Source organism: Trachemys scripta, chromosome 1 (genome assembly GCF_013100865.1).
Source record: "Trachemys scripta elegans isolate TJP31775 chromosome 1, CAS_Tse_1.0, whole genome shotgun sequence".
NCBI classification, from domain to species: Eukaryota; Metazoa; Chordata; order Testudines; family Emydidae; genus Trachemys; species Trachemys scripta.
In genome coordinates, this window is record NC_048298.1 from 237,799,071 (window position 1) to 237,815,103 (window position 16,033).

The 16,033-nt window shown below is 42.3% G+C and overlaps 1 protein-coding gene across 7 annotated transcripts in view; it reads right to left on the reverse strand.

Annotated features, from left to right (window-relative positions):
- Window positions 1-703: 703 nt before the first annotated feature.
- TFDP1 (transcription factor Dp-1) overlaps window positions 704-16,033 on the reverse strand; it is a 118,170-nt gene continuing 102,840 nt past the window's right edge. For all 7 annotated transcript variants that reach the window (XM_034758116.1, XM_034758113.1, XM_034758118.1 and 4 more), the window contains exons 11-12: window positions 10,180-10,261; window positions 704-1,796 (exon numbers count right to left, since the gene is read on the reverse strand). In XM_034758116.1, the coding sequence (XP_034614007.1) occupies window positions 1,649-1,796; window positions 10,180-10,261 (230 nt within the window). In that variant the 3' untranslated portion in view covers window positions 704-1,648. The remainder of the gene's footprint in view (window positions 1,797-10,179; window positions 10,262-16,033) is intronic.

Below are 16,033 nucleotides of genomic sequence, written 5' to 3' on the forward strand. Positions count from 1 at the left end.
TGCTTTATACCCTCCCTTTTTATCTTTTTTGTCCCCAACTATCAGCCTTCCTCTTCCCCCATCTGTCCTCCCTTCCTCAACAGGTTTTCTTCTAGTCCAATCCTAACTGATGAATTTTAGAACTCAGGAGACACACCAGTCTTTGTGCTGCCATTCAAATATTGTGATAGGCTGTGCAGACACAGATGTGGCTTCTGCTCTTCCTTGCAAAAGTGGATGGGGCTGCCTCAGCTGCTAAGGAAGGATTGTTGCTCACATCAGTAGTGCAAAGGAACACATGCATCCTGGGGTATGATGAAGCAGGACACCTGTTTCGTTACCCATTTAAAAACAATGGGTTCTTCTAGATACTCGCGTCTCCATGGGGACATCTGGTAAGCCCCTGAATAAGATTAAAAATTCTAGGTAGAATAATCCTAAATTAGAAAAACACAGAGTTTGTTAAAAATGCCCATGCGCGTTTTATTAATAAAAACTAACAGTGCCAAGGTTAAACAAGTCAAACAATTAAAGTCTTTTTATATTCCATAAAATATTACAGAAAAGTTTATTTGTGTTTCAATAAAAAGACTACTGTCTTAGATAGGCAGCTGACAGTATTTGTGCAGTTAAATGTTTTGTGAATAAATTTTAAAAGACTACCACCTGCCCTGAAATTCCTTTTATAAAAAATGAACTATTAAAAATGATTGACAATTTTGAGTTAAAAAACTTAAAACAGTCTCTATATTTAATTTCAACTTTATAATAGATTACAGGAAGATGCTTATGAAACAAATACAAACATTTGTTTCAGTACATGTCTTTATATGATAGACTTATAAGTATGTAAACAACTATATAATAAAAAGTTTCCAAAGTCTGCCTGTAAGAAATCAGGCAATTTTTACCATAAGCAATCTCATTCCAAACCTTCAAGACATTTTATATAGCTGCATCAGCTGGCAGTAAACATTTGCCAAAAACTTTGTAATTCATATGTCCCAACATACAGTGAAAAACAGCATATAAACTTGATGGAATCGTGTTAGATATTATTTAAGGGAAAATAAATTCACATCAACATTTATGGAATTTAACATGTAAAAACGTAAGATGGATCTCTTGTTTGGTTCTTTGGACACTGCATGATTATCAAAAAAAAACAAAACAAAACCCACAACTACTACATGAGCTTGCCATCTCGCAACAAAGGCTGTCATCAAAATACACTCCAAATTTATGGCCATTCAGTGTATCCATTTCTTACTGAAAGTTAGCATTTTATTTCTTCATTGATGTGGCTACATTTTCTTTAGCAAACTCAGCAATAACATTTGGGGCAAAATGCATTTTCCTTCAAGTTAAAAAAAAAAAAGGAGCAAATAATAAAGGCTCTGCATTAACACACTGGTATCAAAACACACATCCACACCACATTTAAAAATATCCTACATAAAACATCCTTATTTGCTTATCTGAGGCGGAATTTCTAAACTCAGAACTGCTTACCATTATTTTCCTTGTGGGACGGGGCAAAATATATATATATATTATATATATATTTATTTTGAGAAAGAGCGAGAGAGAGAGAGAGAGAGAGAGAGCGTGTGAGTGCGTTCTCTCCCTAGAATAATTTTATTCCTGAAAAGTATACAATCAAAAAGGATCAGTCATCATCATCATTTTCATTAAAGTCATCATCCTCGTCGTCATCATCTCCAACATAAGAGACTGGTGTTTCAACTCTGGAGCCACTGTACTGCGATCCATTGGAACTTGTTGCTAACATCCCGTCTCCACCATTGGTGAAGTCACTGAAGTAAGAAAATTAAGTTTTTTAAAAAGAGAGAAATGTTAATTAAACTGTTACTTGTAACTGAAGTATAACTCTTAATGAAACTTAGAACATTTCCAGGAAAAGAGTCATCAGGGTTTTATCTACTCCTCTTCAGCACCCCAACCACCTACTTTTGTAACTGGTGCGATATTTCATTATTAATCACATTTTTTAAATTGTTTCCTTCCCAAGATTGCAAATCCATATTCAAAGGCAAATTGCAACAGTTAAAAACAGCTAAACAAATCAGAGAGGGAAGACACTTGCACCTTTTCCTATAGTTTAATGTACCACTGAAAAATTGTTCAAAGAACATTTTAGCGATTCAAAAGTCTGTTTACCAGATTTCACTCCAAATAAGTTTAGTGTTTTAAGGCCAGAAGGTACCATCAAATCATCTAATCTCATACCCTTAATTATAAAGGCCATAGAATATCATCAAAACTAAGGCATATTTTCCATAAGGCATCCAGTCTCGATTCAAAGGGTATGTCTATACTAGCCACCGGATCGGTGGGCAGTGATCGATCCAGCGGGGGTCGATTTATCGTGTCTAGTCTAGTGTAGACCAGGCAAAAGACTTCAAGAAGTAGAGAATTCATCACTTCCCTTGATAGTTTGGTACAATGGTTAATCATTCTGTTACAAATATGTGCCTTATTTCTCACTTGAATTTGTCTGGCTTTAACTTTCAGCCATTGGTTCTTGTTATGCCTTTCTTCCCTAGATTAAAGAGTTCATTAGTACCTAGTATTTTCTTCCTGTGAAGGTACTTATCCACAATCAAGTCATCTCGATCTTCTTTTTGATTAACTTAAACAGAGCTTCAAGTCTCTCCCTGTAAGGCATTTTCCCCCATTATGTAGGTACAGCCTGCATTATTTACTTCTAGATATATAACCTTGCATTCAGCTGTATTAATAAAAAAACAAACAAAAAAAAAACAGTTTACCAAATAATTGAACTAGCATGAATAACAGGGGTATGAACTGTAGAGTGCACTAATATGTTGCAGTCTCACTGCCCCGCAAAGATCCTACTGGTACAAACAAAAAGGTACTCAGTGCACATTAACATTACTTTTTGGTTCATGTCTGCAAGGTCTACACAGGGCAGTTAAGACACTCAACAATTCACACCCCTCTAGTTTGCACTGTGGCACAGGGTAGAATACACCCGATTGCTCTGTATGAGTTCCCTTGTCCTTGTTATTTACCACTCTGTCTAGTGTCAGGCTCCCATTTAATGATTCCCCATTGACAGCCACTCTGAGACTTCTTAATTTACCAGCTAATTCATTGAAGATGTGCTTGATATTGTACAGTGCTACTTTAAAAAAAAAAAAATCAATGTTCTGTGGTACTAAGTCAAGATACACCTTACAAAAGCCTAAGAATATTAAATCTAGTTACCTTTATTAACTAAACTTTTTACAGCTCATCAAAAAATGAAAATAAATTTACTAGACAAGACCTATTTTCCATAAAACCATATTGACTAGCATTAATTATATTCCTATCCTTTAATTCTCTATTTATTGAGTACCATATCAGCTTTTCCTTTATCTTGTCTGGGAATTATGTCAGACTAACTGGCCTGTAATTACCAAGGGTCATGCTGCCTTCCCTTCATGAATATTGATACATTAGCACATTTCCAGCCTTCTGTGATTCCAGCCTTTCTGCATTCCAACACATATTAAAATCTAACATCAACAAGACAGATCTCCTCAGTCAATTCTTCTAGGACTCTTGGGTGAAAATTATCAAGATCTGCTCATTTAAAAGTATTTATCCCTCACAAATGTTGTTTAACATCTTCCTTGATTACTAGTGATGAACTACTTACCAACTGTCCCTCATGCAATATGAATAAAAGATATATTAATACACACTTGTAAGGATAATGTATCATTGTTAAGAGAGAGTGAAAAGTATTTCAATGTTTAAGAATATAAAGGGGTAAAATATAAGAGTGATGCAAATCTAAATGGTATAAATAAGAGACTGGAAATGTGGAACACTGCGCTGTTCACCTTAATTACAATATCTATGACAAATAATAATGGTACAGAACCATTTCACAGAAGAAATATGACTTTCCTATACTTTAGGAACCAGTTAAATTTTAAATATATAAATTGTGAAATACTGAAGTTATATACTCATTAATATTACTAATATTGTATTAGTAACACAAACATATAAGAATTAAAATACCAGCAGCTTTAGAGTTCAATGAACACAGGACTAGAAGCCAGTTCTAATCCCAGCTCTACCACTAACTCAATGAATAGTTGAGGGCAAGTCATTAACTTTTCAGTTTTTCAGTAATATAGGCAATACTTATCTGACGCAGCGGAATTTTAAGAGGATTGTTTGTAAAACATATACAAACAATTTAGTAGTATAGTTTCCAAACTTGATGGAAACAAAATATCAGCTGAGAAATGACAAATTCATATATGAAGCAACATTTTCTAACAATGTTTGAAGGAAAACATGTTTGTAAGTGAATTGAGTCATATTTTCAATTAGCCAAATCATAAGTAGGGATGAGCAAAGCCCTAAAGAAAGAACTGACTGCAACTCTGGATCATCCTTTGAACATAATCTCAGGTTCAATGGTTTGATATAATACTGTGTACTTTAATTTTCATACCATTCACATGCATTTTTACATGTCTGGAATATGTCTGAAATATCTTATTTGTAGTATTTTTTGACTTGGCCAAAATAGGAGGTTCTGGAATCTCACAAGAAAAGTCATTTTGATTTAAAACAAAACAAAACAAAAATCTACAATATTTTGTTGCATGCTCTGCAGTCTCTTTCAGAAAAGGCATAGGAAAAGGGAGAAAGCCAAAATGGCATGTGTTTGCAGTTGGAACACAAGTACCCCGAAAAGAAGGAACCCAACCGTAGAAGTTAAAAACAAGCAAAAAGAACCAAAAGCAGTTGCTTCAGGATCCATAGGGCAAAAAACAAAACAAAATAATAATATAAAAACCCACAAAACCTGTTCCCCCTCCTGCAATAAATGGATTTCGGCCAGGAGTTTAGTTTTGTTTTTAAATCAGATGTGTCAGCAATAGTGTAGAAAGTGCAGTCTGTGCCAGAAACAGCCTCACTGCAACACACCAAGACAGGACATGTGTTTGCCTTTTTTTTTTTTTTTTTTTTTTTAATGTAGTAATACTAAAAGTTCAATTTGCTTGTGAAAGAAATGAACTTAAAAACTGGTAAGTACAGAATGATGATAAATTAATTTCCCATGTGGGAATTAAATATCTCTCCCCAGTGCCGAGAGAATGGAGTACATTTGACAGTGAGTCAGATATTTTGTTGAAGGACTTGAAATAGTGGGTAGATTCTTTTGTAGCTAATTGGCAGGGCATCCACGCTGATTGCTGTCCTCGGTGGTGCATTCCAATGTGGTTGGTGGGTTAGGAAGTGCTCAGCTGAACCCTAAAATCCAGTCAGGTGTTTGGGATTGGTTCTGGGCAACCATATGGCATAGTGAAAGGTTATGCCTCTGTAGCACAACTTGTGACTCCCCCTCATCTCATCTTTCCTACCTTTGGTGCGGAGGAGGAGAGGGAGTCAGGACTCTTACAACCCATCAGGGTCCCTTGGCAGACCTAAGGGTGCAGATGTGCATGATCTTCACCCACCCTCAGGTTTTTGGTACTTCAGAGGCCATGGGTAGTAACTGAAGATCCACACTGGAACTACCCTGTCATGTAGTTTTGGGTTGTTTATTTGTTAAAGTTGCTGCTTCTGCAATTAGTCATATTATAGCATCTACATCTGATTGCTTTTGTCTCTACATCAGTTCAGTTTCTCTACATTTCCCAAAGCCAGATCCTGCTCAGGCAGCGATTTAGTACCAGACAACCTAGGCTTCAACTCATTTAATTTTCTGGCTTTTCAAGAGCATTGAACACACACTAAACTTCCTGCAAGAGAGAACAGGGCTTCCCCTTCCCCAAGGCACCCGATTCCTTCCTCCCCGCACAACTTAATGGCACAGAAAAATCAGATTTGTTTAGCTCCTGCCAGGATAACTAACAGCAACAGCAGAGACCACATTTTTGCAAAAATATTTCTGGGAAACTGAGCTCCTGAGAATGAAGATTATTGAATGGAGTGAGAAAGGGTAACGTGTGGTGACCCAAATTCTCCTAGTATGCATGAGGGTATAAGAAACTCCCCATCTCAGTAGGTTGGTTGAAGAGGTTCTACAAACTTATCCGACATAACAAGCCAAGGTGGTACAATGCTGAGGGGTGCCAGCACACTGCAAGGATAGTGTGCTTATTAGAAGTCCAGTGAAAAGAAAAAAGCAAGTTAACTGGTTTTCTCACCAATCTAATGATCCACAGCCTCCACCTTAGTATGAGCCCCTGGCTAGTAGATTCCTGGTAAAATTTCAAGATCTATACTATATAAGGTTTCCCATTCACTTTGGCCCCAATCATTGCACAAGAAACTTGGTGAAAACTTGAAGCTGAAAAGGGAGAAATTTACTAATTTTGTAATTCTGCTTCTCTGAAAATATTCTGGCAGTATTCTTATTATCCTAAGCTTTTGCTCCCTAGCACAAGACAGGAAGAATTCCCCACCCTTCCCACACTGGTAGTTCTCATAGAATCATAGAATATCAGAGTTGGAAGGGACCTCAGGAGGTCATCTAGTCCAATCCCTTGCTCAAAGCAGGACCAATCCCCAACTAAATCATCCCAGACAGGGCTTTGTCAAGCCTGACGTTAAAAACCTCTAAGGAAGGAGATTCCACCACCTCCCTAAGTAACCCATTCCAGTGCTTCACCACCCTCCTAGTGAAAAAGTTTTTCCTAATATCCAACCTAAACCTCCCCCACTGCAACTTGAGACCATTACTCCTTGTTCTGTCATCTGCTACCACTGAGAACAGTCTAGATCCATCCTCTTTGGAACCCCCTTTCAGGTAGGTTCCAAAGCAGTTATCAAATCCCCCCTCATTCTTCTCTTCTGAAGACTAAACAATCCCAGTTCCTCAGCCTCTCCTCCTAAATCATGTGCTCCAGCCCCCTAATCATTTTTGTTGCCCTCTGCTGGATTCTTTCCAATTTTTCCACATCCTTCTTGTAGTGTGGGGCCCAAAACTGGACACACTACTCCAGGTGAGGCCTCACAATGTTGAATAGAGGGGAATGATCCCTCAATCTGCTGGCAATGCCCCTACTTATACAGCCCAAAATGCTGTTGGCCTTCTTGGCAACAAGGGCACACTGTCGACTCAGATCCAGCTTCTCGTCCACTGTAACCCCTAGGTCCTTTTCTGCAGAACTGCTGCATAGCCATTCGATCCCTGGTCTGTAGCAGTGAATGGGATTCTTCCGTCCTAAGTGCAGGACTCTGCACTTGTCCTTGTTGAACCTCATCAGATTTCTTTTGGCCCAATCCTCTCATTTGTCTAGGTCCTTCTGTAGCCTATCCCTACCCACCAGCGTATCTACCGCTCCTCCCAGTTTAGTGTCATCTGCAAACTTGCTGAGAGTGCGGTCCACGCCATCCTCCAGATCATTAATGAAGATATTGAACAAAACCGACCCTAGGACCGACCCTTGGGTCACTCCGCTTGATACCAGCTGCCAACTAGACAGAGCCATTGATCACTACCCATTGAGTCCGACAATCTAGACAGCTTTCTATCTACCTTATAGTCCATTCATCCAACCCATACTACTTTAACTTGCCGGCAAGAATACTGTGGGAAACCGTATCAAAAGCTTTGCTAAAGTTAAGAAATAACCAGTCCACTGCTTTCCCCTCATCCACAGAGCCACTTATCTTGTCATAGAAGGCAATTAGGTTAGTCAGGCATGACTTGCTCTTGGTGAATCCATGCTGACTGTTCCTGATCACTTTCCTCTCCTCGAAGTGCTTCGGAATTGATTCCTTGAGGATCTGCTCCATGATTTTTCCAGGGACTGAGGTTGAGGCTGACTGGCCTGTAGTTTCCCGGATCTTCCTCCTTCCCTTTTTTAAAGATGGGCACTACATTAGCCTTTTTCCAGTCATCCGGGACCTCCCCCAATCACCATGTGTTTTCAAAGATAATGGCCAATGGCTCTGCAATCACATCCGCCAATTCCTTTAGCACGCTCGGATGTGCTTGTCCAGCTTTTCTAAATAGTCCTGAACCACTTCTTTCTCCACAGAAGGCTGGTCACCTCCTCCCCATTCTGTGCTGCCCAGTGCAGTAGTCTGGGAGCTGACTTTGTTCATGAAGACAGAGGCAAAAAAAGCATTGTGTATATAAGCTTTTTCCACATCCTCTGTCACTAGGTTGCCTTCCCCATTCAGTAAGGGGCCCACACTTTCCCTGACCTTCTTCTTGTTGCTAACATACCTGTAGAAACCCTTCTTGTTACTCTTAACATCTCTTGCTAGCTGCAACTCCAAGTGTGATTTGGCCTTCCTGATTTCACTCCTGTATGCCTGAGCAATATTTTTATCTTCCTCCCTGGTCATTTGTCCAATCTTCCACTTCTTGTAAGCTTCTTTTAAGATCAGCAAGGATTTCACTGTTAAGCCAAGCTGGTCGCCTGTCACATTTACTATTCATTCTACACATCGAGATGGTTTGTTCCTGCAACCTCAATAAGGATTCTTTAAAATACAGCCAGCTGTCCTGGACTCCTTTCCCCCTCATGTTACTCTCTCAGGGGATCCTGCCCATCAGTTCCCTGAGGGAGTCAAAGTCCGCTTTTCTGAAGTCCAGGGTCCATATTCTGCTGCTCTCTTTTCTTCCTTGTGTCAGGATCCTGAACTCTACCACCTCATGGTCACTGCCTCCCAGGTTCCCATCCACTTTTGCTTCCCCTACTAATTCTTCCCTGTTTGTGAGCAGCAGGTCAAAAAGAGCTCTGCCCCTAGTTGGTTCTTCCAGCACTTGCACCAGACAATTGTCCCCTACACTTTCCAAAAACTTCCTGGATTATCTGAGTCATCCCAAAGCTTAATCATTTCCCTTGGAACTGTCCAGTCCTGACTTGAACATGCAGTAAAAGAAAAATAAGTCCATCCACTAACTAAACTATTTGAAAACTTAGTGCTTTAATGTAACACAGCAATAAAGCCAGGTACCATGCCCACAAACAGTTCCCCTTTCAAACTCCGAGGTAAGGTGACAGAGACAGAAAGCTGCCAGAATGGTATCTTCAGAGAAAAAGAATTACAGATTTAAATTTTCCCCTGTCAAAAGGTATCCTATCAGCACAGGATTTTCAACTAGTGGAAAGCAAGTGAATTAAGACATGTCCTGAAAGAGGGAATCACAACCTGGGGATTGCAATCATGCTGGTCCATTCCATACCGTAAGAGAGAGAGAGGGAGAGAGTGACAGGGCGTGTGTGTTGGTGAGGGGGTACCGTGGGCAGTTCAGGTTGGTCCCTGTAGGTAGAAGGACATCAAGGTATGGAAATAGTCAAGGGACTCTGGAACTTGCTCCCCTCACCCTCCTTCATCCAAAACAACCCAAATCTGGTGACCTTCTGTGTGTGCAACAAAAGCCATTTATTTGCTAGAGCTTTTAGAGAAGGCTGAACAATCGTCGAGACAATGGGGGTTAGAAATGATACTTTTGTATCTAATTCACTGGCTGGCTACATTGAGTTAATTTGTCCCTTTTCAATATTTGCTTTTTAATGTTGCTTGGTGTATTACTCTATTGTAAAATTAAATGTAAGGCCACCTAGAGCTCTTGCACAGGTGTCTTAAATATAGCATGTTTGCTGCAAGAGGCAGCAAAAACTAAGCTAATACCCATAACATGAGCAAGAAAGAGAGGGAATGGGCAAGCTCAGAGCGGGTAAATGTCTACAGTGGTGCATAAAGAGGGTAACTGCCCACTACTGTTGCTGTCAATGAGCAAAGAAATTAAGTTCTTCCTACCTCGTGCTAGGGAGCCATGACCAAACGAGAATCCTGCCCAGATAGTATCTTTGTGATGCAAAAAAAGTCCTTCTCTAAACTTAAAACCTAAACTATTTTATACTAATCCTATTCTAGCTAATTTATTTCCCCCGTTTGTGACAGGTTACTGCTTAGCTCATCATATATTAACCACAATTCACTTATATGAAGATGTCAAAAGGAGGTAGCTGCCGTACTACTTCAAGTGATGGTCCATTTGCTCACCAAGAGGTAGATGGGCACTGGTAAGAAATAACAGTAATTATAGCAAAAATAATACCTCTCAGAATTACCTTAAAAAAAAATCTGATACACCAGGTGTACCATGTAGCTGAAACAGAACTAGAGACAGAACAGCTCATGGAATACAGGCTAAAGCTAATTTATGTATTAACTTACCTGGCAGAAAATCTAGTGACCTCTGAAGTGGAACCTGATGATGTTGTTACATATACACTGCTGATTGATCCCTGAGCCATTTCTGTAAAACAAAAAAGTATATACTTCTAAAATACATTCAACAATACCACATACAAACACCTGACAAACTCAATGGGACTTGACTACAAGTGTTGGGTTCAGGTTGAACTGAAGACAGCCTGACACTTTTGGGCTCAGGTCTGGTAGTCTCTCATCACCACCTCCTGTTTGTGGCTTTGGTGGAGTGATGATTGTATACCCCACTCCTGCCCAACACTGGCACCTTCCTGCATTTGTACACTGCAGAATAAGAAATGCAGAGACTTGTCAGCACACTCACTCCACAGCACGGACCTAGCAGTGAAGTGATGGTGGCTGGCTGGAATGGGGCATTCAGCTGTCACCACACCAACCCCACGCGCAGAAGGTGGCTGGAGACAGAGGACAGATACAGGATGTGGGGAGCAGCCAGGTCAAGACCGAAGGATGAGGCAGTGGCCCAAAGGAGTGGGGAACTGACTCACTGGGCTGGAGCAGGGTGGGTAATTTGTCCCCCCAGTTCCACTGAAGGAAACAAAGTAAAGAAAATGGAGTCTGGGTTGGTGAATAGACCTTTGCAATCTGACACAAACCCGACAAAGCTGACTATTAGTATTTGGATCAGGTATGAAAACAACTCAACACACTTGGGGGCTAGGGTTCAGATTGGCTGTGGTCTAGTCAAATTCAGGCAGGCTTTAAAATTATGCCCAAGCAGATGTCTAAAATTAATATAATTGCATAAACAATCAAAATATCCCCTCTGATTGCAGCTTGGGGTTGGGGGGAGAAGAGAGAGAAAAAGGAAAAGAGGTCTTCCAACTTTGAAAAATACATTCACTCACACAGACATTTTCTCAAGCACCACACCCAAAATGGCACCATTAGTGGGGATAAGGGAGAAGGAAATCAGAGAGCTGCAGAGAACTATCGGACTCCAAAATGTATTAACATACTTTCTATTTGAATGCTACACATTGAGACTTTTTTCTTTCTCAGATGGTAGAAGTAACAATCATGGCAACAAAAAATAATCAACCAGTAATGACATTTGTAGTTACCAGAGGTTTTCCATTTGTAATTGAATCAACTGAATATTGCCTTAAGTTTTCCTCCACAACAAAAATTATCATTAATAAAATTAAAAGGATGAGTTACTCATGTTGTGGTCACTTTAATTCCTCAAGATGTGTTGTCCCTATATGTAGTGCACTTCAGGCTGCGCATGCGCTCCATGAGCCCAGGACTGGAGATTTTGCCCAAGCAGTGGCCTGTCTGGTGTGTGCATGTGCCCTCGCTCTCCTCACTGAGGGGATAAAGGGCGGTGCTGGACCACTGCCCTCTTAGTTCCTTCTCTATTGCTATTCACACTGGGGGAAAACCAGGCAGTGAAGGCAAAGGTTGAGTAGTACATTACACATAAGGACTACACATCTTGAAAAACAAGTTACTACAAAACGAGTAACCCATATTTTTTTTGAGTGATTGTCCCTATGCATAGGGTACTCCACATGATTCACAAGCAGTGTCTCTCTCAATGAGGGTGCATGGGGCAATATATTGCAACAGATTGCAGAACTGGCTGCCCAAAGAAGCACCACAGGCAGCTACTTGCACCAGTGCATAGCGTCTAGAACTATGCGTATGAAACTCCAAATTGCTGCTCTGCAGACATCAGTAATAGGATGTCTCTAAGGGATGTTACCAATGTTTTCTGAGCGTTAGTCAAATGTGCTCTTACACTGCCTTCAAAGGGACACTGTTCATCATGTAGCAGAGTAGGATGCATCCCAAAATCCATTTTGACAGCCCCTGGGAGGAAATGGCCTCTCCTTTCATTCATTCTGCAAGTGATATAAAGAGCCTAAGAGACTTTCAAAATGTCCTTTACAGCTAAAAGGCAAGAGATCTATGCACATCCAAGTATCAGAGGGGTAGCCATGTTAGTCTGAATCTGTAAAAAGAAACAGAGGGTCCTGTGGCACCTTTAAGACTAACAGAAGTATTGGGAGCATAAGCTTCCGTGGGTAAGAACCTCACTTCTTCAGATGCAAGTACTTCTGTTAGTCTTAAAGATGCCACAGGACCCTCTGATGCTTTATGCACATCCAGTGAATGACACACCAATTCCCTGCTAGACTGGTGTTTAGGATAGCACACCACTAAGTCAATACTTTGGTTAATGTCTATTAATTCCCATAGAATATACCTTTGGATGAAGTTTCATGGTTACCATATCTTTGTGGAAGATTGTATAAAGGAGAACTGCCAGGAGCACCCTTAACTCCCCAATTTTTCTGGCCGACATGATAGTGTCCAAAAATGCTACCTTCGTAGAGAGCTTACTCCCGAGGGCATTCCGCGCCAAAAAATTAAAAATTCTGAGCTCAATATTTTAAAATTCTGCAAATTTTATTTGTCAATAAATAACTGCAGAGGCTCCAGCATGGCAGTGGGGAGCACAGGCCCCTGGCTGCACAAAGATGGGAGATCACCCTGCAGCCTCCCCACCCCCCCTCACCCTAGAGACAAGGACTCAGTGGTGAGGCTGCACCCTACCCTGACATAGCACAAGGCCTTGGGCTGCCCCAGAAACACCCAGGGGCCCTGATCCTCTGCACCAGGCACACCAGGTGTGGGGCAAGCAGGCTCAATCAAGCAAGATCCAAGTGTCGTGGGGCTCAGTGTGGGGGGATCTAGGTGTGAGGTGAGAGGATTCTGCAGGCAGCTCATTGGGGAATCTAGGTGTGTGGGGGGATCTGAATGCACGGAGGCTCGGGTGGGGGGGGGAGGTTCCAGGTTCAGGAGCAATGGGACTCTGCGGGGGCTTCCAGGTGAAAGTGGTTGGCGCTCAGTGGAGGGGTCTGTGTGGGGGTCTGGGTGCAGCTAATTGGGGGTCAGTGGCATGGGGTCTGGATGTGGGGGCTCAGGGTGGTGCAGCGGGTGGTGGTTTAAGTGCAGGGAGCTGAGTGGGGGTCATCTGGGTGCAGGGGTGGGAGTCTGAAGGCAGGGGGTCTGGGTGCATGGGGCTCCAATTGGAGGGGCTGAGTTTCAATGGGGTGGGGTTCAGGTATGGAGGACTAAGGGTGTTCTATACCCAGACGCCCCTGCCAAGCCTCACCCAGGAGGTCCAGATGCACAGGGGTTGGACAGATGGGGGAGCAGCTCCCCGTACAGTGATCCCAATCTCATTCTGTGGAGAAATGTTTGCTTTAAGAGTAGTTCAGAGTGTTCTGGATGCCAGACAAATGGACGTCAGTCAGGGTAATCTGCATGAGACTGCACCAGAGCTGCTTCTCTCTGCTTGTTGATATAATAAACTGCCATTATACTGTCCAACAACACCTGGACTGACTTGCCACGGATGCGAGGGAGGAATTGCTTGCAGGCCAGTCTGACTCCTCATTTTCAACATGATGTGAAGCATAGACTCCTGATACTTCCCTTAAGCAACCTGCTCTTCCACAAGTGCTCCCCAAACTAAGTGGGATGCACCCATGATCAAAATTTTCGTTTGAGGTGGGGAAATTGAATGGCACCCAGAACCGGATGGTGTATCCTGAAGAGATGACTTCTAGCACCCATCTGTCCATTGTGATTTGCGTCCAGGCAGACAGGAAGTTGGCAAGTCGGCCTGCAAAGGGAGGAGAAGTACCAGAAGGGTTTATCAAGTGTGGTGAGACAGCTGATGCACAGCTCTCAAGAGGTCCCATCAAAGTGCTGGCTGGAAAAGATTGTAAAAAGAAAAAAGAAAGATTGTTCCTGGGCACCATTCTATGCATTATTTGATGCTTGCATGGCAGTTGATACTGCTGCTGGTGAGAAAAAGCTGGTGGAACTGGTTGTTTAAACTGCAGCTTACTGGGTTTTCCTTTAATTGCAGATGTGTAAGTACCCCATGATCAAAGTGTAGCTTGGGAGTCTTTCAATGAGTGAAGAGACTCATCCAACTTCACACTGAACAGCTGATCATGCTCAAATGGAAGGTCCTCCACCTGTCTGTACTCCCTTCAGGATTCCCAAGGTGAGCCATGATGAGCATTTCATTACCAGAGTAATCGCATAGACCTAGCTGCCATGTCTTAGGCTGTCTGAAGGGCCGATCTTGTCACCTGCTTTTCCTTGTCAGTCAGGGCCTGGAACAGGCCTCTAAACAGCCCAAGGCACCTTATCAGCGAAGACAGCTAATTTGTCATACATGGCAAAATTGTACTTGGCCATCAACCTTTGACAGTTTGAGATGCAAAACTGCAGAGAGGCCAAGGAATATATCTGTCTCCCAGAGAGGTCAAGTCTCTTTGCTTCTTTCCCATTCAGTGTAGACCTGGCTTCTTTCTGTCTGCTACACTCAGTGACTGCTGAACACCACCATTGAGTTGGGAGGTGGGAGACAGAATAGGTACTCCAACCTTTTCACAGGTATGAAATACCACTTTTGACCCTACTTATTAGTAGAACCAGAGCAGACACCTAACAAAGTATCTTGGTGGATTCAAGGATTGTCTCCTTAATAGGAAGCACCACTCTACTTAGACCTATGAAGGATATCCAGCAGTCTGGATGGGGCTTCCTGGACCTCTTTTAGTGGAGTTTCTAGTGAGTCTGGCACCTTCTTACATAACTCCTGGAATTAAATAGTTACATATCTTAAAGAAGCTGAGGATGCTCTTCCTCCTCCCTGGAGCTCCCCAATATTATTATTGTAGGATATCATACCTCCTTGGTGCAAGGCCATGGTGCTGAGTAACAGGAAAAGTAGGGAGAGTACTCTCTCAAATGGGAGTGGAGACTCCCAATATTTCACTTAGGCTCAAATCACACAAGGACCCCTTGGGGTATATAGCCCAGGGATGGGTGTCTGCCATAATGCTCTTCCAACACCAAGAATTTGAGGCCTGGATTCAGTGGGTGAACCCTCAGTGCTGAAGAAGATGGTGATAATCTGCCTCCACTCCATGGTACCAGCAACAGTCTGGTCCCTACTCGATGACAGGGACAGAGAGAGGTACCGCAGGGAGTTCAGTACTGGCTGAAGTCTCAGTACTGGGCACTGCGGTTGGAAAGTAATGATGAATCCAGTTCTTGGAGCACAAAGATGTCACTTGGAGTCGAGAAACAAACTGGAGTCAAACGGAGTTGTTTCTGTAAGCCAAGTCACCAACAGGGGCGCCAGACCTGGCAGTGTTGACATGACAGATTTTGGTGTCGAGTACCAATCCCAGCACTGGAAGTACAGCTCTCTTCTCCTTCAAAGTAGTCATGGTCCAATTCTTCCAAGTACTGGACAGTTTCACTCCAGAGTATGAAGTTCCCAATGATTCAGTACAGTATGGGGATTTCTACCTCTTCTCAGAGGGCTTGAAGCTGGAAACTTCCCTCTTGTCCTTGTGGGAACACTTATCTCTCTTCCCCCATCTGTCCTGGATTTACTTTCCAAAGTCTCTTGGTACTGAATATCATAAAATCACCTGGGACCAAAAAGAGGTGCCACTCCTACCTTCTTCAGGATGATATACAGGTGTTGTTCCTGCCTTTGTGGACTTCTCCATGAGGAACCTGAGAGTTGAAACTCCTCTCAACTGTTTGGTCCTACTCAGGAACATCCTGCACACTGCACCTGGAAAGGACGTGGGTTTCCTCCAGGCAGTAGATAAGTGTGGTAATCTGAGCAGGAAGGGTTTGTGGCACTTGATGCAGCTTTTAAAGCTGGGGATCCTTGGCTACTCTCCCACAACTGCAGCAAGAACAAATATTTTTTTCCTTCTGATTGTTTTCGGGGGGGGGGGGGGGGGGG